The 23,349-nt window shown below is 33.8% G+C and overlaps 1 protein-coding gene across 1 annotated transcript in view; it reads right to left on the bottom strand.

Annotated features, from left to right (window-relative positions):
* The window catches only part of PHF14 (PHD finger protein 14), a gene marked incomplete at its 5' end in the record, with an annotated part of 157,476 nt that overhangs the window by 94,759 nt on the left and 39,368 nt on the right, over window positions 1–23,349 (bottom strand). Inside the window, 2 exons of the mRNA XM_008063504.1 lie at window positions 9,780–9,901; window positions 10,032–10,082. Of these exons, the coding sequence (XP_008061695.1) occupies window positions 9,780–9,901; window positions 10,032–10,082 (173 nt within the window). The remainder of the gene's footprint in view (window positions 1–9,779; window positions 9,902–10,031; window positions 10,083–23,349) is intronic.

Below are 23,349 nucleotides of genomic sequence, written 5' to 3'. Positions count from 1 at the left end.
CTCTCTCCTCCCCTTCTTTCTCTCCTTCTCTTGTCTTTCCTTTCTCCTCCCTCTCTCTCCCCTTCTGATCCCTCTTTCCCCCCAGAAGAAGAAGGAAAAAAAAGGAAGGTCTGCTACTTTTTAAAAAAATTTTATTTTAAAGATGTAGGGTATAATTCAGGATTAAGTACATAAGTGGTCAGCATACAGTGAAGTCTGGGCCTCCCTTTGATCCCTACTTCACCTGGTTTGGGATCAGGCACCCTTACTGATGTTTTGTGCACCACCACCTCTCACCCTTAACAGTTAGAAAACATTAAAAGTATCCTATACAATAAATTAAAAAATATTAAATAATTAGAAAAGCATGTAATTGAAAGACATGTAAGACTTCTACACTAAAGCTGTATAATATCAGTGAGAAAAAATAAGGACTATCTGAACATCTGAATAAATGAAGAAATATATTAATACCAAGTTCACAGATTGAAAGATGTAATATTGCTAAAATTTTAATGATACCTCAAATCATCTTTGTATTCCACACAGGGCCTATCATAATCCCAGTAGGCTTGTTAAAAACAACTGAGGAAAAATATACATTATATTTACTAAGTGTACAGCTATGTGGCATTAAGTACTTTCACACTGTTATGCAACCATTACCACCATCTGTCTCCAGGACTTTTTCATCTTTCCCCCACATAAACTCTGTACCCATTAGATACTAACTCCCAGTTCCCTGCTCCACCTTGTAACCTCCATTTTTCCTCTGTCTTTAAAAATCTGACTACTCTAGGAACCTTATATAGGTGGCATCATACAATGTCTGTCCTTCTGTGACTGGTTTATTTCAGAGTGTAATGTCCTCAAGGTTCATCTATATCACAGCATGTCTCAAAATTTCATTCCTTTTTAAGGCTAAATAAGATTCCACTGTATGTATGCTATGGTTTGGATGTCTGGGCCCTCCAAACCTCATGTTGAAATCTGATCCCCAAGGTTGGAGGTGGGGCCTAATGGGAGGTGTTTGTGTCATCGGGGTGGCTCCTTCTTGAAGAGATTAATAACCTCTCTTGAGAGTGAGAGAGATCTCACTCTTCTAGCCCTGGAGAGCTAGTTGTTAAGAGAGTCTGGCACCTCATTCCTTTCTCTTGCTTGTCATATGATCTCTGCCCACCAATACAAGATGAAGATGCCTAAACACAAGCTTCTCACATATCAGAATTGTGAGCCAAACAAACCTTTTTTATTTCAAACTACACAACTTCAGGTATTTCTTTTTGGCAAACTAAGACAATATATACACACACTAACATGTTGTTTACTTCTTCATGCATCAGTGGTCACTTGGGCTGCTTCCATCTTTTAGCTATGAACACTGCTGCTGTGAACACAGGTGTCCAAGAATCTGTTTCAGTCTCTGTTTTCAATTCTTTGGGGTTTATAGCCAGAAGCGGTATTGGCAGATCAAATGGTAATTTTATTTATTTATGTATTTATTTTTGAGGAATTGCAATACTGTTTTCCACAGTGAATATACAATTTTAAATTCCCACCAGCAATGTACATGGGTTCCAATTTTACCACATAGTTGCCAACAATTGCTATTTTCTATTTTTTCAATAACAGCTATTGGGTCATCAGGTGGTATTTCACTGTGGTTTTGATTTGCATTTCCCTAATTTGTAGAACTGCTTTGGAGAAATGCTTTTCGCCCATTTTAAAATGGGACTGTTTTTCTGCGGCTAAGTTGTACAAGTTATATATTGTTGACATCAGTCCCTTACCAGATACATGATTTATAAATATTTTCTCCCATTCTGTGAATTGTCTTTGTACTCTGTTGATAGTGTCCTTTTACACAAAAAAAATTATTTATTTATTTATTTATTTTTTGAGTTGGAGTTTCACTCCATCGCCCAGACTGGAGTGCAGTGGCCGCTCCCAGCCACCGCAGCCTCGACCCATTGGGCTCTGGCGATCGTTCCACCTCAGCCTTCCGAGTAGCCGGAATTATAGGCGAGAGCTACCACGTCCAGCTGATTTTTGATTTATTGTAGAGATGAGGTCTTGCTGCTCAGGCGGGTCTCGAACCTGCGGGCTCAGGCAATCCACTCACCTCAGCCTCCCAAAAGCGCGGGATTACAGGCTGAGCCACCAAGCCTGGCTGACACACAAAAAATTTTTAATGAAGTTCCATTTATCTAATTTTTTGATGCTATTGTTGCTTGCGCCTTTGGTGTCATAACCAGGGACTTCCTTTGTTAATGAAAATAGACAAATTGTTTCTAACAATTATATAAAAATGCAAAGGATCTAGAAAACAAAACTGTTTACTATATGGGCTCAGAAATCAAGACCATTGGTATTAACATAGAAATAAATACACAGCTGAATGGGATAGAATCTAAAGTCCAGAATAAACTCACACTGAAAAGATCAACTGATACTTAATAATGATACCAAAGCAATTTAATGTGGAAATTCAAGCATTTTCAACAAATAATACTGGAAGTCCATGTGGGATAGACAATAAACAAATCTTCCTTAACTATTCTGAAATCATACACAAAAATTAATTTCAGATAGTTCATATATCTCAATATAAAAGCTAAAACTACAAAGTTTCCAGAAGAAAACAAAGAAGATAACCTTTGTGGCCTGGGCATAAAAAAAGAACTATTAGATAGAAAACAGAAGTGATAACCACAAAAAAAATAAAATAAAATAAAATAAAGCTGCCACACTGAACTTTAGCAAAATTAGCAACTTCTGCTCTTTTGAGGGATACCATTAAATGATCAGACAAGTCACAGAAGTAGAGAGAGAATGTTTGCAAAACATGTATTTTATAAATAACTTAAATCCAAATTATATTTTAAAATTCCTACTACTGAGTAGGAAACAACTCTATTTCTTAAAAAAAAAAAAAAAAAAATAGGCCAAAGAATTAGTTCACAAAAATGATCCATAAACAGTCAGTGAACACATGAAAATGTATTCAGCATCATTACTTACTAAGGTAAAACCACAGTGGGATTAAAACCACAGAAGACCCCGGCGCACCCTTTAAAATGGCTAAGATAAAATAGACTAAAAATGCCATTTATATAAAACTCTAGGAGAGACTAAACTAACTTATGGTGAGAAAATTAGAAAAGTAGTTGCGTTTGATCTTTTTGAGGCAATGAAAATGCTCTGTATCTAGATAGAAATGAAGATTACACAACAGCATGCTTTTGTCAAAATTCATCAACTTTTAATTTAACATTTACATATTTCATTGTATGTAACTTTTACCCCCCATCCCAGTGCAAACGCGCACACCAAACAACTATTGACCTTAGCAGATTTACCTTTTGCATTCTGAAACTACTTTCTGTGTATCTTAAGCTTGAGCAAATAGGCAAATTTAGGCAGGTACGGTCGCTCATACCTGTAATCCCAACACTTTGGGAGGCCAAGATGGGAGGACTGCTTGAGCCCAAGAGTGTGAAACCAATCTGGGCGATATAGTGAGACCTCATATCTACAAAAAGTCAAAAAATTAGCTGGGAGTGCTGGCGCACACCTATAGTCCCAGCTACACAAATGGCTGACACGGGAGGATGGCTTGAGCCCAGGAGGTAGAGGTTGTGGTGAGCTATGATTGTGCCACTGTGAGTGAGACTTCAACACTCTCTGCCCCCATCCCCCCAGAAAACAGGCAAATCTATTGCCCTGAGATGTGAAAGTTAGTGAACCACTGGATGGCACAATTTATAAACAATATTTCTACAGAACTGTTTAATGTTTGTTTCATCATTTCCATCATTACTTCAGAATTTTCAACCCCAGGAAAGTTGAACTATTGTTTCTCTAGTTAGTTTATAGTCTAGATTTAAAAATTCTTTAAAAAGGCATATATGATGAAATTTCTATACAGGTAGAGTCATATTTTTTCCGTGACTTGATTTTTTGTTGTCTAGATAGAAGTTACTAAGAGAATAATCAAATTTTTTTTTTTTTTGAGTTGGAATCTCACTCTGTTGCCTAGACTGGAGTGCAGTGGCCGCTCCCGGCTACCGCAGCCTCGACCTGCTGGGCTCCAGCAATCCTTCCGCCTCAGCCTTCCATAGTAGCCGGAATTTTAGGCATGCGCTACCATGCCCGGCTGATTTTTGGATTTATTGTAGAGATGAGGTCTCGCTGCCCAGGCAGGTCTCGAACCCGCGGGCTCAGGCAATCCACTCACCTCAGCCTCCCAAAGGCGCGGGATTACAGGCTGAGCCACTGAGCCCGGCTGAGAATAACCAAATTTGAAGAGGTATATCACACAGGCTGTCAAAGTGACATGAGAAGATATATATGCTATGACACTCAGCTGAAAGAAATATCAGAAATCCAAACTGGGAGAGGGGCACCTTTAAAAATAAATTTCACACAATACTAAACAATGATTTAGAAATACAAGACAAGCCGGGCTCGGTGGTTCAGCCTGTAATCCTGCGCTTTGGGAGGCTGACGTGAGTGGATTGCCTGAGCCCACGGGTTCGAGACACGCCTGGGCAACTTGGCGAGACCTCATCTCTACAATAAATCAAAATTAGCCAGGCATGGTAGTGCACGCCTGTAGTTCCAGCTACTTGGAAGGCTGAGGCGGAAGGATCGCCGGAGCCCAGCAAGTCGAGGCTGCAGTGGCCGAGAGCGGTCACTGCACTCCAGTCTGGGTGACAACGTGAGATTCCAACTCAAAAAAAAAGAAAGAAATACAAGACAAAACCAAACCAAACGGAAACAAAAAACCTATCCTGGAAATTGCTAGTAGAGATAAAGAATAAAAACAAAGGTTTACTCAGAAATGTTCTTGTGCAGGAAATATTTGTTTTTAATGAATTTAAAATATATTAGAAGACACAAATCATTTCCAAGACCTATATTTGAGTGTTAGTTTTAATTTATAAGTATCTGAATAATGTACATTGTATCATCACTTCACAATCACATGATATGTCAACATGAATGTGCAAATTTCTTCACCATTTAGTGAATACTATATGATAAACTGCACAAGAAACAGTAATCTAGCAAGTCTATAATCAAATTAAAATAACTAAATGTCTTAAGATAGCTATCAAATGCAACACTAACTGTTCTACACATTTTATTTTTTAAAAGTAATTTGAAATAACCCATTTTTAGAGACCTGAAATTTTGTGACAACAGTAACTAGAGTCATAATCAATTTTAGCTTTACTCAGTCTAGTTCAATCTCAGGGAAAAAGCCCTACAGTTACAACCCAGGCAGTCTGCAAACCTCCATACTACATAGAACAGGAAAGTTAGTTAAAAATAAAAAATAAGAATAATAAGAGAGATTAATAATTGAAATAAAATATATCATTTTTGCTGGTGTTCCTAATAATATAAGATACAATCAAATTTAGTTTGGAGAGGAAGCATTTACAAGTCAGATGTTTAAAATGTGGAATGGGCTGGGCTTGGTGGCTCAATCTATAATCCCAGCACTTGGGGAAGCCGAGGCGAATGGATTGCCTGAGCCCACAGGTTCAAGACCAGTCCGGGCAATTTGGCGAGACCTCATCTCTACAATAAATTTTTAAAAATTTGCTGGGCATGGTAACACACGCCTGTAGTTCCAGCTTCTTGGAAGCCTGAGACAGAAGGATCACCAGCGCCCAGCAGGTCTACACTGGAGTGGCATGCACTCCAGCCTGGGTGATGGAGTGAGACTTCAACTCAAAAAAAAAAATAAATTAAAAAAATAAAATGTGGAATGAATAAAAGTGCTAACAACATTGTTGAGAGGCCAAATTGACATCTTAACCTTGTAACCAAAATGGTTCAATACCTATATAATTTGCCATATACTCAAGGAGAAAAATCTAGCAGGCTTTTAACATTGTGAAATTAGCTATAAAAGTCAAATAGCTTCATAGATCGTTTCCTCCCTCAATGACTCTAAATAATGGCCACAATACAAAATAAAATTAAAGATGCTATTTAAAAGGGCTCATGGAATCTAGGATTCTTAGCTTTGGGAAACCTTTTTTCTCTTTATCCTATATCTCTTTAATAAAATGTGTCACATTGAGTCTACATAGTTAAGATAAAATTTGAGGTTTAAACTTTGGTCTTATTCCTGATTTGATAGTTTGATAAAGGCTCATGGAGAAGGAAGACCCGCCTCCCTCCCTAATATGTTCACCAAGAGGAATCACTTCACTGCTGCTTTTATACAGATGTATTAATCAGTCTAAATCTGTGGCTCCTATTTCTTTGCCTAATACATAGGGAAAAAGAAATCTACTATGCATTAGTAACAAAAGCAATTCTCCCTATTAAGCCTTTTAAATATAATTACCAAACACTTATTTTACAGTTAGTAACTCAACTTGCTCTAAGATTAAATTATAAAAGAATAATCAGTCATTACTTAGGCAAAAGAATAATCAGTCATTACTTAGGCAGAGGTTCATGTGTCAAGAACTTATCATTCATTCTGCATTCAGTATACTGTGGAAATAAAAATGAATATGGTATCTCTAAATGGATATGTGACCGCCTCCAACAAAGAACACCTATCTCACACAGACAAATGCCCAAAAAGATCTCACAATTTGACAGAGCTTCCATCTGGCCTCTAGCCTTTAAATGGCATTCAATAACAAAAAACTGTTTTTAGTAGAAACGTTCTCAGGTAATTTCTGATTAAATTTTAAAAGTAGATAGCAAAAAAGCAAGTACTTAAAAAAAATTCCCTAAGATGCTGTAAATCTTCAGAATAATCATTTTAAAATACATGTAATGGCAAATTCAAATATTTTTGTTACCTATATTCTAGAAATAATTATATATAAAAATAGAAGACGTACTTTCTGAGAGGTTAAAAAAACAGTTATTTATTATTACTTATTCCAGTACACACTTAAGTATATCCTTTTAGTTACTAACAATACCACTGTTCTAACATTTTATATAGAAAGAACTTTACTATCACTCAGCAATTATTCGTCTTGTACCTAATGAAGCACAGTATGATTTCGATCATTTACAACAGGGGAAAAAAATGGAGGCACAGAATGCTAAATTACTTGCCAAAGACCCAAGCTAAAATTATGGGCAAGCAGAAAATAACAGTTGAAATCTAGTAGCTACAGTTTACTGATAAATTGCATACAATTTTCCAGTGATATTTAAAAAATACATATAAGTTCACAAATAAACGCATACAAATAACTGAAAAGGCAAGGAAAATTAAGAAGAAATCTTCTACATAGCCTGAATTACATAGAGAAGTGTGGTTTAGAAAATCAAAGCTGCTAAACAGCAAGTTCTATTGAGATCTGCACATCAGGTAAAAAGAACTTGAGAAATAAACACATATATTAAATAAAAGATTATTAATTATGACCCAAGAAGTTTAATTTTATAAGAGAACCTAATAGACATAAACATAATGAGAAGGTATCTCTAAGCAAGCACTGAAATATATCTTTAGAGAAAATAAAGCCTATTTAAAATATCAACAAATTAAAGTTAAAAAAATAGCATGTATACATAATATATAAGATGCGATGTAATCATAAAAGTGTGGACTTTTGAGGGGTGACTTTCAAACAATAAGAGTGTCAATTCCAAAATAAATGAGATGCCAGGAAAAATGGTAGATATTAGCTTACAAGATTAGTTTATGAAACATGAAATTTTATATAAAATAAAATTCTTCTTTAACCCAAGAACAATAGTGCTTAAACAACATATTTTTTTAAAAGACCACATTATAAACAAAAGCATCTTATGGCATTGCTTTATATCCAGTTTATCTTGTCTTTAAAACATTAATACATAATATCTATGAAGCATTTAATTTCTTCTTTATTACCTCTTTAAAACCTCTGCATTTGTCTTCTTAACAAGGCAAAACCAAGAAAGGGTATTTTGGATATCCATCATTTCTAGAGTATTAAAAATATCTTTACCTTCCAGAAGACTTTCACAAAATTCCAGACACTGGCATGTTGGAATAATGCAATTAGAAATACAAGTTTTATAACAACAACTAATGAAATAACAAACACAGGGCTATACTATTAAAAATTTTATCAAAATTAGAAGATGGCACCTATTTTTTTCAACAACTAAAATACGATGGGTTGGACATGTCCTATTCTAAAGTGATTTTTGAAATAAAAATTATATTCAGTTCCTAGTTTCTTTGTTTAAATATATGACAAAAACAAAGAATCTAGTAAGAATGTGTAAGTTCTATAGCAAAAAGGCCGGAATCAATCTCTTATCTCAAAAAAATTAATAACAGAGTACATATTCATATAGGTTCAAATAATTTTTTAAAAAGGCCATGAGCTCTGTAAGTTGTAAACTATTTTTCAACTTAAGCATACTTCAACCTGAACCCCGTGGACATTTTCCTGAATTGAATTTTTATTCATTATAAAAGATTGCTATGTTTTGTTTTTATTTATTTACTTTTGCTGTCTGATATACTCCATTATGTTATGCTTATGCTTGGGATTTAATTGTTTACATACTTCAAAAATTATACTGTGGTCAGAATTATTCAAGTTATCTCCTGAACTAAATTATCCTAAACAGAAATGAACTTAACCTTCAGCATAGCTCCCAAAACATTCTACATGAACTACTTAAAAATACACTGGCCAAATTATTAGGGACTTTCTTACCTTTGTTGAAGCACTTCTTTATTTCTACAGGGAAGTTTTAATTTCTCCCTATCTTTCTCAATGATAGTATTTTTTAAAAACTCATAAAACTTAAAACTGCATGCCTTTATTTGAGGAATTAAGACAAACAGAAACTATATTCTTAATGACCAAAATAAATGGCATCATTTGAAAGCAAATACTTAAAATCATGTATCTTTGTTTTTATCACCAAAGGTTATTCTCTTTGAAATATTTGAAACATTTCAAAACTTTGTGTCCTCAGTTAAAAAGGCTTTACCAAAAGATGCTTTTTGGAAGACATGAGAAAGGTTGTTGTACCACCCTATAAGAACCTTTGTGCCACCGAGAGAGACTGATGCCTCTTCTAAATGAGCTCTCCTTTGGTGCACCCACCCCGGCTCCCATCTCACCCAGGGCTTTAATCAATTTTTGCATTTCAGCTCAAATGAGCAGTCTGCGGACCCTCGGGAGGAGTCTGCTGTGGCAGTATCAGCTGAGATTCTGATTAGCAAGATGCCTGACTTTGGTAAAAGCACCAAAACAAAACAAAGAAACAAAGAAGACAAAACAAAAAATAAGATCTACGTAGGCCATCTTTTCACTTTCCTTTATTTCATAAGAGAGAAGCATTTAACACATTTGTTTTCATAATAAAATAAGGAAGTCCTAATGAAGTTCTTATCAATAAAAATTCTCATCATCGTTAATAAACTTTTATAATATGCTAACAGAGCTTAGTAACTCTATTGTTTTATGACATAAAACATAATAATCTTAGTACAACGTATTTATATCAAATTATTTTTATGGCCTTTATAGACAAAGCACTGTCAACTTCTCTTGTCAAGAGAAAAATAATTCTGTGTTTGAAATGCAGATTATCGCTCTTATTTACATCTAAATTCAGAGTAAAATCATATATGGTAGGTTGATGAGTGGATGAAATCTGCCTCTGAAGTACTGTTTCCACTAAATAAGATTTTAAGAAGCATCCTATCCTGTAATGTTTTTCATTTTATCTGTGATGAGAAAATGATAACCATGGAACCTTAATCCCCTACGGACAAGGTCTGAGCATCCCAGGCTTACCTGACAAGATTTTCATTGTCTCCAGTTCCCTTGCAAGTTGCACACTCAGTTCTTAAATCTTCAGCCTTGGGTTTCTTTTGTAACACAGACTGTCTTTGTCTTCTTTCTCTAGGAACTCGTTCCTGCCATACAAGGGAGAACACAATAAAACATAACAAAACAAAATCAGGATAGGAGGGAAGCAGAAATAATTTTAAGCAAGAAAGTTTTGCAAAGTTTAGACTATGTAAAAAGTGCTTAACTTATTCCAACCTCATGTTTCTCTTCTTCAGGAACGAAGCTTCGTTTTCGTCCTCTGGTTCTCTAAAAAAAAAAAAAAGAAAGAAAGAAAAAAAGAAACCACACAGATAGCTAATGTTTAATGATAAAAATAATTTTTCTGTTAAATGTTATTGCTTTAAGTTAGACACTTAAAAAGTTGGTATTTCTAGTTAATATTGTATTTACCATTGCATTTTGCTACTATTTGTATCATAGGATATAAAAACATAACAAATTAAATACACTTTACAGTGCTTTACTTTTAAATAAACATACATCTGATAGGAAAAACAAATCCTCCAAAATTATTTTGAAGGATTTTCGTCAATACTTCATGATCATCACATAATTATGATTTACTCCGAGCATTTAAAAGTTCATAACTTAATGACATATGGCTCTACAGCTGAAATGCTAAACCTGGGGTCATGCTACATATGTGCATGTGCATACATATCTGTATAATGTACGGAAACAATTCGTAAGCAGCCAAGAGAGAAGTGGGAGGAAAAGGTCTCACATATCCTTAAATCCTATTTAAAACAAGCTAATTAAAACAGAATACAAAATGACTTACTGCTAAAATTTGCATCTTATATTTTAGAACACATTTACCGTTCGAAAAAACACATCCGAGTGTTTAAAAGAAATGTAAGTATAATAGTATCGGCAGCCAATAAAAATGTTAGAAATCTCCACCCACTTCACCCAGCTCCTGTAGATTTCTACTCCCATATGCAGACCACTGCTCCACTGAGATTGCGAGAGAAAGAAGGCAATGCTCCCACAAATAACTTTGACAGGTGAGATTAAGGAACATTCCCAAGCTACAGCAGATACCAAGTAATTCTAAACAGAATTACTTTACAATGTAAATATATTAATTCTTGCTTATATTACTGTAAATTCAATTCTTCACAGTACCAAGTCTGTTGTTATTTAATACCATGACTAACTGCATACTAATCTGCCCCTAGATAACAAAGAGTCAATAACTGCATACTAATCTGCCCCTAGATAACAAAGAGTCAACTAAATTAGTCATTCAAAAAAGGTAAATGTATAAACTCTGTACCTGTCTATATTTATATTGCCACTCAGTATATTTTAATTATATTTTGGAAGTAATTAGGAAGAAAAAGGAAGACTGTATCCAGGAAAGACCTACATCTACTATTCTTCCTTTCAAAGGACAGTCCTCAGTCTTTGCTCCTTAAAATACTAATCACGGCCCATAAGTGCTGGCATCCCCTGGGTGCCTGTTAGAAACGTACAATCTCTGGTTCATTCCAACATTCTGAATTAGATTCTGCCTTTTAACAAGAATCCCCAGTAAGTCAAACACACATTAAGTTTAAGAACACCAATGTAAAAGAGTTCTTAACATCAACAACACTAATTCTAGTTCTACCTGAAATCTTATGGCTAGCACTTTCTATATTTACCTCTTTTCCTTCTTCAATTTCTGTCCCCTTACACAATGCATACCAAAACAGAAAAGGGCCATATCATATTCATTTTTGTACACTCAGTTAAACCTTAACACAATGCTTATTACATAAAGACTCAATAAACTTGTTTTCATAAAATAAATTATAAGTGGTTACATCAAAATGAATAAATTATACTATGTGATACACGTGTTAAAAGATCTGACAAAAAGTTTAAATTATTATTCCCTAATCTGGTAATCTATTATCCAATTTGCATAATTTGTATTCACAAGGCATCTCAATAACGTGTTCAAAATCATTAACCAATATCAATGGGAAAATATTCAAATTACTCATTTTAGTTCTATAAACTTCTAAACAGATACTCACAAGACCTCCAAACATTTCCACATTTTCTTTATTTTACACATCTTTTAGGTAATGAAGTAGTAAATGTATCATTTAGTTTTGAGCTAATTTTTAAGTATATATGCTAGTGTTCCAAGTTCATGTTCTCAATTATTTTAAAGATATTTAATTATTTACTATTCTTACTATTACTTTAAATCTTCAAACATCTGGTAAGATTCCATTAACTGAAACTCTTTCCATACCCAGACTGCAATTAGTGATTCTAATCCCTTCTTATATAGCTATATACATATATTATTAAAGTGTTATTTTTAAAATGAACAAATATATTCGTAATTGCCTAAAATAGTCACTTTACATTAAGTGCATTTATTACAAATGGTAATCATGGATGTGTTCATGTAATAATTTTAAATAACAACACAAGCAACAAAAATAATTTCCAGCTACAAAATCAAGATTATTATAAAAATATAAAATCACATCATCTTAGAGCTCTTAAAAAGCAATCCTAACTTGCTGATGTGGTATGGGTGACAGGTGTCAAAAGTAAACCTTAAACAAAGGTATTTAAATTCTCAATTCAATGACTTTTCTTGCATGTCAAAACCAAGATTAATAAAGATGAGCAAAATTATTGAGAAAGCAAATCTCTTATTCCACTTGAGCACTTAACAGAAACACTGCAATGCCCAAAGATTTCTTACATTTCAAAATAAATAAGTTAGAGAATTATGCCCAATGAAGAACAAATTCAAATTGGCACTATACCTAATATGGTAGCCCCATATAGTACAAGGACTATCCATGATCCATTACCAAAGTAATTCTTAGCGTGCTTCTTTAACATCTATCACATTACTAATATTTCCAAAGGAAAAAAAAAAAGAGGATTTAATAAAAGTACAATTTTTCAAAATACCAAGTCCTCCAATAAGAAAATTTTGAGAGCTGTAGAGCTAGTCTTAAAGAAGTTGTAACCCTGAAAACCTATAACTGCTTAAGATCACAACAGACAAGTATCTTAAACATGGTGTCCTTGAATGAATCAGAATGCAAGCAGAGTATAAAATAGGGAGAAATAATGAAAAAAAGCAAAAAGTAAAATGAAAACAAGCTAGGTCCATCTAACAAATTACAGTTATCAAAGAACTTGCTCCATCACAGATGAACAGAAGTATTCATAACTGAGTGGTCATTTCATGGTATATTTTGAAGCTAATACAAATCACTTTAGAAACAAATACAGCAGCAGGGCAAAAACAACATGTAGTTGCACTTTGGAAGGCTGAGGTGAGAGAACTGCCTGAGCCCACAGGTTTGAGACCAGCCCGGGCACCTTAGCGAGATATCATCTCTACAATAAATCAAAAAATTAGCTGGGTGTGGTGGTACGTGTCTGCAGTTCCAGCTACTTCGAAGGCTGAGGCAGAAGGATCACCTGAGCCTAGCAGGTCAAGGCTGCGGTGACAGTGAGCATGCTACTGCATTCTAGCCTGGACAACAGAGTGAGACGCCAAAATAAATAAATAAATAAAAATAAAGAATAAAGAATGTGTGGATGAAGAAAGAATTCTACTTATCAGGTATGTGCTTTAAAACTTAATACAGATGCATTATTTGGAAATTCCAAACTATTAATCAATTAAGGGTTCAATTCTAAACTGTGCTCATTTCAACAGTAACTATTAAGCTATTAGAAGTGAAAATCTGAAATGCATTCCAAATCTTGACATGTTCCAAGTTTTTTGTTTTGTAATTTTTTCTAAGAACTCAATTTTCCTAGAGAACAATGACAATCTGAGTCGTTTAGATGACCAGACTCTTGAACTGTCAATAATTTACTTGAAAAGAAGTGATATAAACATTCAAAGAGGAGACTGTCATGGTAACGAAACTGAAAAAGAATAATGAAGTATTTCTATTACTTCTCTCTCATTTGGACTAGAAAACATGTAACAAATTGTAATTAATAAAATTATGAGTAGAAGTTACTTTTATTTCCAATTAAGTCAAACATGATTATGTTCCCAAGATTAGACTGATTAATTTGGCAAATGAACTAAATTTAAAACTAAGAGTGAGCAGTACCTTAACACCTTTGATATCATCATATTAGGCTTCACATATTCACTTGTGAACTGATTTCTCTAAATTTAATACATATTTTTTTAATGAAAAATCAACACTTATATAAGCAACAACTAATAAGTAAGTCAAATATGGTTAGACCAATCATAAGGAATGCTTCCCTCAATGACCTATATGTAAAAAAAGAACATGCTTAATCATGAGCAAAATTCCAAATTCAATGTTAATTAGGACAATGAAGTCAAACCTTGAAAATATCTGTTAAGCTAAATATCATCAAATTTATGCTGGGAATAAAATGCTAGTAACTTCGTGGCAGCTGTTCGAAAATGTATTCATATATATGGTTGTATGTGTATAAACATAATATTCTCAAAAATATTTTTTAAAATTATGAAACTATATGGAAAATAAAACATAAATTAAGTTCATAAAATATTTCAAGAAAATGCTATATATACAAAAACAAGGTGTGAACAAAATGCCACGTGTTTCTATTGGCTGTCAACAAACAATGGATGGCGGTCACCAAAAGGGAGCGTTTTCCCTTCTGGTCAGTTGGCTGTAGAGTTTTTTAAAATTTAATTTATATTAACAGATTTATAAAAATATGTGAAAGAGTTAACAAGAAAACCATGACCAATTTATCTTAACTACTATAAATTAAAATAGCCACAAGTCTAAAGATATATAAGATGTATATTTTATATGTAAAATAGTAAAATAGTAAGTGCTGCTGTAAAAACCTTCTCACAAATAATAATATGCACAAAATAAGTAAAACTTTGAAGCTCCACCTATTCCTTATTCTCTGCATTTTATACTTCTAGAAATAAAAATGATGGATTTCCATGAGGCAAAAAGCAAATCGAGAAACTCTGAGATCTGAATAAGATTACTTGAGCTCAGGACACCCAGAGTGATAGTCTTCCAAGTAGCCAAAGTGAGTCAAGCATATTCTAGTTCACCATTGTATACCAAGGTTTCTTCTAAGAATCTATAATGGAAGTTTTATAATCTGTTTAGTACTTCAGAGTTTACCTTGAATCTGACAGTATCGATAACTCTGGTATCTAAAGCCCTCATAAATAATCCTTGTTTCTCAAACTGTAATAATTCAATTAGTATAAGGAGATGCAAAATAAAACATAAATATAATACACAATAGAACTAAATCCAAACGCTTCAATACTTTTCCTAAACTGGCATCCTATATGTGTGTGTGTGTGTGTGTGTACACATATATATAAAATATATTTCACATTTTCAGATTCTCAAGACTTAAGCCCTAACGTTTAAAAATAGCTATTTTGCATATGTGTAAAACTAGTTAAAACACAATTTTTTTAAAAAAAGTAGACTCTAGAATATTTGATTATCTCTCAAATGAAGACTGTTACTTGGAGAGGCTAGTGGCTCGTGGTGTTAAGTAAAATGGAAAACATTAAACTTGTTTCCTCTTTCCAACACAATGATCTAAAAGAAATAGTGCATCCTGGAAAACCATATGGTTTTTGATCAAAGTTGCTAAAAAGTCCTTTGACTATTTATTGCATATATTTTGAAAACAAAAAAAGAAGAAATATATAAAACACAAAAATTTATGAGTCAGGAAGAAAGATCTCAGAACTTCAAAGAGAGTAAAAGATGATGCATGTGTGTAAAAGACTATGAAAAGACAGGTCCCGCAAGTCCTCTGGCACTTCTAGCAAGGATGAGAAGTCACTAGATGACTCAGAGTGCAATGAAAACAAAGAGAAAATCTGAAAGCTTTCAAGTTACATTAAAGTTATTAGAAAATATGCCCAAAAGTACAAACATCAATTTTAAAGTAACTTCAAAAGGAACATGGGTAAGCTAACTTATATTTTCTTCAAAAGCAATTTCCTTGCCTAAAAGGAAGTGAAGTTTCCACATAAAAAATAATGCAAAGACAATGTTTAAAGAACAAGATACTTAAATAGAAGTATCTCAGGCTGCCTTACTGAAATTCTATAGTTCTACTGATGAAATATGATAAATACATACACAAGGAAAATGGGACCAATTCCCTTGTGGTGAATATGACAGTTCCTGTATACCTGGAGTTCAGGTCCATGAATCTACATATATCAAACAAATAATTACATGACTAATTACTTACATATATGGTAAGTACAACTAAGGTAAAGTATAAAAATAAAGTCATATGTTATGCATATCTTTCAAAATTTTAAATACCATTTATCAAAACTGTTCCTAAATGTAAGAGTGAGTCATATTTTAATACCCTTAATCATGACATAAAACTCTATATTCACCTTAAAGATGAGTACAAACAAAATGCTTAACACATTTAATTTAAAAAAAAAACAACAGACAGGTATGATGCTGGCAATCCTCTGGCAGGAATAGGAAAAAAGGAGTTCAAGATTGGCAAAGAAGGGCAAGAGAATAAACGAATCAAGGATGGTAGCAAAAACATTACTAAAATGACTAAACATAAGAACTAGATAAGATTTTATAATACAGTTGGACAGAAAGAGATAAAACAATACTAGAGATGTAAGAGTCATTCCTAAGTATGCAAGCATTCTATTCCTCAGAGAGAAAGTTGCCTAGAGTTGCCCAGCATTGCCTATTAATTGTGATTAAGTTTAAGTCAAGACAAAGTTATAGAAAGCTTGATTGTGGATACATATCTAAGCCATATTCTCTAAATTAATTCTAATCAATAATAAAACCGGTATTTTATTTCCCAAGTTATTCAAGGGAGTAAATAAATGTGGAGAAGTGTAGGAAAAATGCCAAGCACAGACTAATTATACTACTATCTAATAAAAGTATCTATCATTTTTGAAACAAAACAAAACAAAAAAGAACTATATAAGGTACCAGACCTATAAGTGAAGACTGGAGGTACCCGGGTAACTGTGAGAGTAAAGATGGCTACTGGTCTACCAGGAGGCTAAAGCAACTCCATCTTGGATGCTATTCTACCATGTTGACTGCTGATTAACCCCAGTTCCAGGAATGCCTTAAGATTTCTGTTTTACCTATAGTATACTGTAAATCCTACCCTTAGGCAAACTCCATCTCAAGCAGGAGACCCTTTCCTTATATTATATAAGCCCTGGGCCTAGGGGATAATGGCCTGGTCATCTGAGGTTGCCTGAGACTTGTCTTCTGTTCCTAAGTCCCTGTTAAATGCTCTCTGAGAAACTGGATTCTCAGCCTCCTTCTTTGGTCTCTCAGCTTTCTTGGCCTTTAGGGGCATATTTGCATATAGCTGTTCATTGTGGAACAGTCTAGAAGTACAGAAGGACCCACAATAGATTGAGGTCAAAGGAATTTATATTTAATCATGGTTATTTCATGGGCATCTTAAAAATATAATCAAAGATTATTTAATATAGTCGGCTTTCTATGCTCAATGCAAAAAAAAAAAAAATCCTTCAAAAATTACTGCGATAGTCAAATAGTTTCCTATTACAAAGAGCGAGGCAGTACGCACAATATAAAGACAGTTCTAAGTACTGGTCCCGTTTTAGTGTCTGAACATAGACTGATTTTATCCCAGTATTCATGTAACAGAACTTTAAGTATTTAAAGATAAATAACTAGGGCTTTATTATATAAAGAGTCTCTGTTTATATTCATTTTATTAAGCTAATAAACACACAGAAAACTTAATTACAAATTGTGATAAAGGCAGCAAGAGAAAACAGTGCTATGGGAATAATCTTTCAATTATTTCTCAGAGTAACTTTTCTAGAATCCTTCAGGTCACTTTCTCAACCATGTATCAATTTCACATTAAGTTTTGCTCTCATAACTCATATGTACCAAAATTGGGGAATAAAGGCAATAAAGAGGATTCACTAATGGTTTACAACAGATAAACAACCTCTTAGTGATATTTTGTCCGAGTCCAATTTAAAATATTATTTGAGCACTATGTCACATAGCACAGAAAACAGAGAAAAGAGTTATATCAATTTTTTCTTTAAAATATCATTGGTGTCATTAACCAACAGGTAAATGCAAATCAAAAACATGATTAAGATATCACTTTACATTTACTAGGATGTCTACATCAAAAGGATGACAAGAACAAGTGCTGGAGAGGATGTGGCAAAATTAGAGTTCTCAAATGCTGCTCATGGGAATGGAAAACAGTACAACCACTTTGGAAAACAGCCTGGCTGTTTTCCAAAGGTTAAACACAGAATTACCACATGACTCAGCACTTACAGGTATATACCCAAGAGAAGTAAAAGCCTATGTTCACACAAAAATGTCATAAATATTGACAGCAGCATGATTTATAACAACCAAGAAGTAAAAACAACTCAAATGTACATGAGCAGATAGATAAAATCCGGCACATACATACAATGAAATACTATATAAAAATTTAAAAAATAAAGTACTGATACCTGCTACAACATGCAGAAAACTTAAAACATTAAGCTAAGTAAAAGAAGCAAATCATAAATGACCTCATGTTATATGATTCCACTTAAATGAAATAGGCAAATCTATAGTGACAGAAAGTAGGTCAGTGTTGCCTAGGGCTTAGGGGTGGAAGAAGGGAGGCACTGCTAATGGGTATGTAACATTTCAGAAGGGGTGGTGAAAATATCCAAAAATTAACTGTGGTAATCGCTGCATGACTCTGAACATAGTAAAAACCATGGTGGCCAGGCACGGTGGCTCATGTCAATAATCCCTGTACTTTAAGAAGCCAAAGTAGGATGACTGCTTGAGGCCAGGATTTTGAGACCAGACTAGACAACAAAAAGGAGACCACGTATCTACAGAAAAACAGAAAAATTAGCTGGGCATGGTTGTGCACACCTGTAGTCCCAGCTACTTGGTAGGCTAAGGAGGGTGGATTGCCTGAGTCTAGGAGGTAGAGGCCACAGTAAGCCATGACAGTGCACTGAACTCCAGCCTGGGCAACAGAAACCCCAACTCAAAAACAACAACAGCAACAACAACAAAAAAATTTCAACTGATCAATATCAAAGTTTTGGGAAATACAAAATGAAGGCTCTTTGAAACAGTAGACTATTTCCCCACTAGTAATGATCAAGTTGTTGTCCTAGTGATTCATCTCAAACTTCTGCCCTACCTCTTCCATTTCATGGTCATCAGATTACTTGCTGGGGCAATTTAACTATATTTCTCAAAAGGATACTGTGCTTTTAAATATATATTACATTTATTTGAGCATTGACTTTCTTTCACTACTTTGAGGTAGTAAAAACTTACTTATATTATTAGTTGCTCAACAGAAATATGTTGAAAGAGAGAAACAGTTTTTACTATTACCATAGAAAGCCATTCAACTCAGGAATAAATATGGCCAATACCACTAACACAAAACAAAAATTGCTACAGTTTTGAAAATTATGAAGAAAATAAAAATTCATTTTTATTCATTTCTGTACATTATAAACAGAAGTCATTCTTAAAGTATTATCTTTCTAACTGAACTCTGAAGGTTTGTATAAAAGGACAGAATAAGTTAAAGATCAAATCGCTGAGGCTGAGAATTATGTTTCATTCATCAGAAGTCATGACCTGCCCTTTAAGTACTGGAAGATAAAGCTTAAAAGTAGCAAAATAAAAGTAGTAAAATAACTGTAGAATCACTGTTATCTCCGAAAGTGTGAAAAATAAGACAATTAAGTCTTAAAACTAGGATATTATAAAACGATAAAATGGAGTATGTGACATTAGACAGTGAATGCATCACTGATCAATAAAACAGCAACCGACAAGGTCAATAGCATTACAATCTTGTTTTGGCTCAAGGCCAAAGGATTGAACCTAGAAATGTGAAAGAGATAAGATGCTACCTGAAACTATTGGGAAAAAGTACTACAATAAAAATTTATAATGAATAGATTAGAACTAAATGATGTATGAATAAGTTCCAAAAAAGATATATTTTTTATCTATGTAACAGCAGAATAAGAGAAAAACACTATATATGAAATATGGTCACTTTACATTTAAAGGTAGGCAAGATATATAATTAACTCACTGACCTACAAGCTGGCTTTTATGCAGGAGTAAGAGAAGTTATGCTTCCAATACAAAAACAAAGCTGTATTCTACTATGATAAATTAGATTCGAGTCCCAAAGATTAAACATTTTCATTCCTATGAGTGAAAAATATATTTTTAAAATTCCCAATTATTATTCTCTATCAATACAGAAGTTAAAATTACTAGGCAATTCTCTAAAATGTATAATTATACAACTGAAAACTATTATTTTTTAAACTAATGTTTTATAAAGTGATACTATCACATATACTGAGTTTATAAATCCAAAGCATAGGCTCAACAATAAATTATATTAAAGATAATCTTTGAAATGGATATTGGTAATGCATGGTATTGATAAATCATAGGAATTCTTAATGCAATTCAAATAAAAAAATAAAAGGGCTCTCCTTGACAAAGTGTCCGATAAAAAAAACTCTTATATTTATTTATATAGTTTCCATAGCTAAGGAAAGAAGAAAATACTGGGCTAAAATAGGCTAACACATCATCTACCACAAGAACCTTTAGTTTATAAGATTTTCTACTTCACCCATGTTACTTCCTTTCAGTTAATTTTAAAAAAAGAAATAAAGAAAAAATATGGAGGGGGAAACCTGACTCACAATGACAAGGCAAACCTGACTAACAATGACAAGGCAAACATTGAGGACTCAGCTGGATATCCAGAAGGACAGGGAGGACATTGACCCTTTCTCAGTTTTAAATACTGATGAGCCTATAAAAAAATCCACATTCACCGTCTTTGGCCTACAAAGAAGTTTTATCCTTTTTGTATTTTATAACTTTTTAGGTAACTGTCTCTATATTTATCCTGCCAGTGATTCATTTAACAACTTAATCAAGAACCTACCTTGTGTCTTACACAATGCTCAGATACCCTTGTCCTCAAAAAGAAAAAAGAAAGGAGGGGAGGGGAGGGGAGGGGAGGGGAGGGGAGGAGAGGGAAGAAGTATTACCCTACAGGGCACATACCATGTGCCAAGCAAGCACTACACTAGGTAGCTGGTTACTATGCTGGTGTAAATGAGGTCAATTTTACTACCATTACTACCACCATATGGACCTCTCTTACCTAAGGCTGGAAACCACATCTCCCATAGTCACCTTCCGTCTCTAGTTCCATGTTAATAGTCTGAGGTTTGATATAGATAAATAAAGTGAAAGTCATTGCTCTAAGGAAGCCATGGGAATTAGACGTTGGAATTCTTAAGTTACTATGGCTCTGCAGACCTTTCCATCAGCTCAAGTTCATGGTCCTGCCAGGCTATGCAGATTTCCCCATGAATTAACATCTTTTTCTCCCACTCAATAGTGTTTTTCAGGCTGAAATTTTGACCATCAAGTTTTCTGACCTAATGTCAGCTTTCACCATCCTCTCAATGCTGTAGGGTAAGACACTTCACTGACAACGTCTCTAACATTCAGCAGTTTCTCTGTTCTCTCATAAAAACTTTCTTGACATCCATATCCTCAGCTATGCTAACATTGTATATATCCCTAATTCTTTACAGAATGACCCATTTTCCTGACCAACTCATTAACGATGTAGTCACAAAGCTGCAGCACGCATGTACAGCCTGTGATTCTGGCCCACGAAGAAGTGCCTGGAACAACTGCTAGTAATCTTGTCTAGAAAGCCAATACAAAGAAGTAGTTAAAAGTATGGGTTCAGCTGCTAGCTAAGTTTGAATTCTGGTTCTGCCTCTTAAAAGTTATATGTCCTTGGGCAAGTTAAACTCTATGCCTCAGTTTCTCATTTGTAAAATGGCAATAATAATAGTAACTACTTCATAGGGTAATTATGACAACTGAACTAATAGTAAATAAACAGCAAAGACCAGATAAAGGTTAAAAGAAATAATGTCTCATTTTTTTGTGTTTAGACTTAGTTTTCCTATTCATATCCTGTAATAAAAGATAATAATGGTTATTGAAATGTTGAAATAATTAGAGATTGCAAAGACAATCTAAGATGTTACAAATTCAAATCTCTGGAGCTTGAACAGTATATGAAGAATTTCACAAAATCAAATAATTTCTCTTTTACTTACTAATATTTGAATATTTCTATGTTTCTTGAACTATCTCCATATTATTTTTCCAACTGGGGGAAACTCAAAACAACCCAAAATTGTCTTTTGGAAGGTGGGCCTCTTGTAGTACGCTCAGAATCTGTTCCTCTAGATCAAATGGTCAAACAAGGTTTTTATCTGGAAGTTGTGAGAAAGTTGCATCACAATTTGCAGAAGAAAGGTCCTGAGTTGTGGCAAACAGGTGACTGGTTTTTTTCACCATGACAATGCACCTGCACACACCATGCTGAGTGTTCAGCAGTTTTTGATCAAAAACAGCATGACCACTATACTCCACCTTCTCCATTCACCTGGTCTGATCCTGAGCAGCGTTTATTGTTTTCCCAGATGAAAAAAGGGAAATGTTTTGCCAGTGTGGAAGAGGTGAAATAAAAAATGGCAGAAGCACTAAAAGGCATCCAAATTAATGAGTTCAAAAATTGTTTTGAGCCGTGGAAAAACTGTCTCGATATGTGCATTGTATCAAACAGAGAGTACTTTGAAGGAGATGGAAGTTCAAACGTACATGTTTATTATTACATGAGTAAATACACACTTTTTGATAAGTAAATTCCAGTGTTTTAGGGGTTTTCTCCCTCATACAAAGATAAACTAATCCCTCCAGCCATATCCTCATGATCTGCCTACCTTTCAAAAGTGTAATGAAACAAAATATTCAAAGGTCAAAAAATAGGAAAAAACACAAACTGATAATGGCTGGATTAATTACAAAAGTAGCAACCCATCAAGACCTATTCGAGTATTCTTAAATGTGAATCCCTTCCTTCTACCTTTCACTTCCTTACTAACACTATGATGCTATTTTTAAACATAAGACATAAAGTATAAAAAGTGAGAAAGTGATAACAGGAAGTAAAGAAAAATACTCAATTAAAAGTGAAACTTCAATCTAAGGCAGCCCTCAGTATTTTATATTTTTGATTATTTGGGGCAACTCCACAAAGTTCAATAACAAGATTAAAGTACTATATGCTTAATTATACGAAAATAGGAATTGTTAAAAATAAAATTATTTCAAGAAGATTCTAATTCACAATTCCCACAAAATGAGTTACTGAAAGAGAAAAATGATTTTCAGTAGCATAAACTAAAATTACTTTTCTAAATTATGCAATCACTGTAACCTAAGAGAATGTAATAAATTTGACAGAAATTGATACAAAGTTACAAAACAGATGACCATTTCAAAAGTTTTATTGAGTGGTATATTATTCTGAAATGGAATAATGAAGTTTACAGTATGTCACTGTTACTCTA

The sequence above is a fragment of the Carlito syrichta genome, unplaced genomic scaffold, assembly GCF_000164805.1.
Source record: "Carlito syrichta isolate Samal-C Ts95f unplaced genomic scaffold, Tarsius_syrichta-2.0.1 Scaffold306890, whole genome shotgun sequence".
Taxonomy (NCBI): Eukaryota; Metazoa; Chordata; class Mammalia; order Primates; family Tarsiidae; genus Carlito; species Carlito syrichta.
This window is presented reverse-complemented; position numbering and strand designations above follow the sequence as displayed.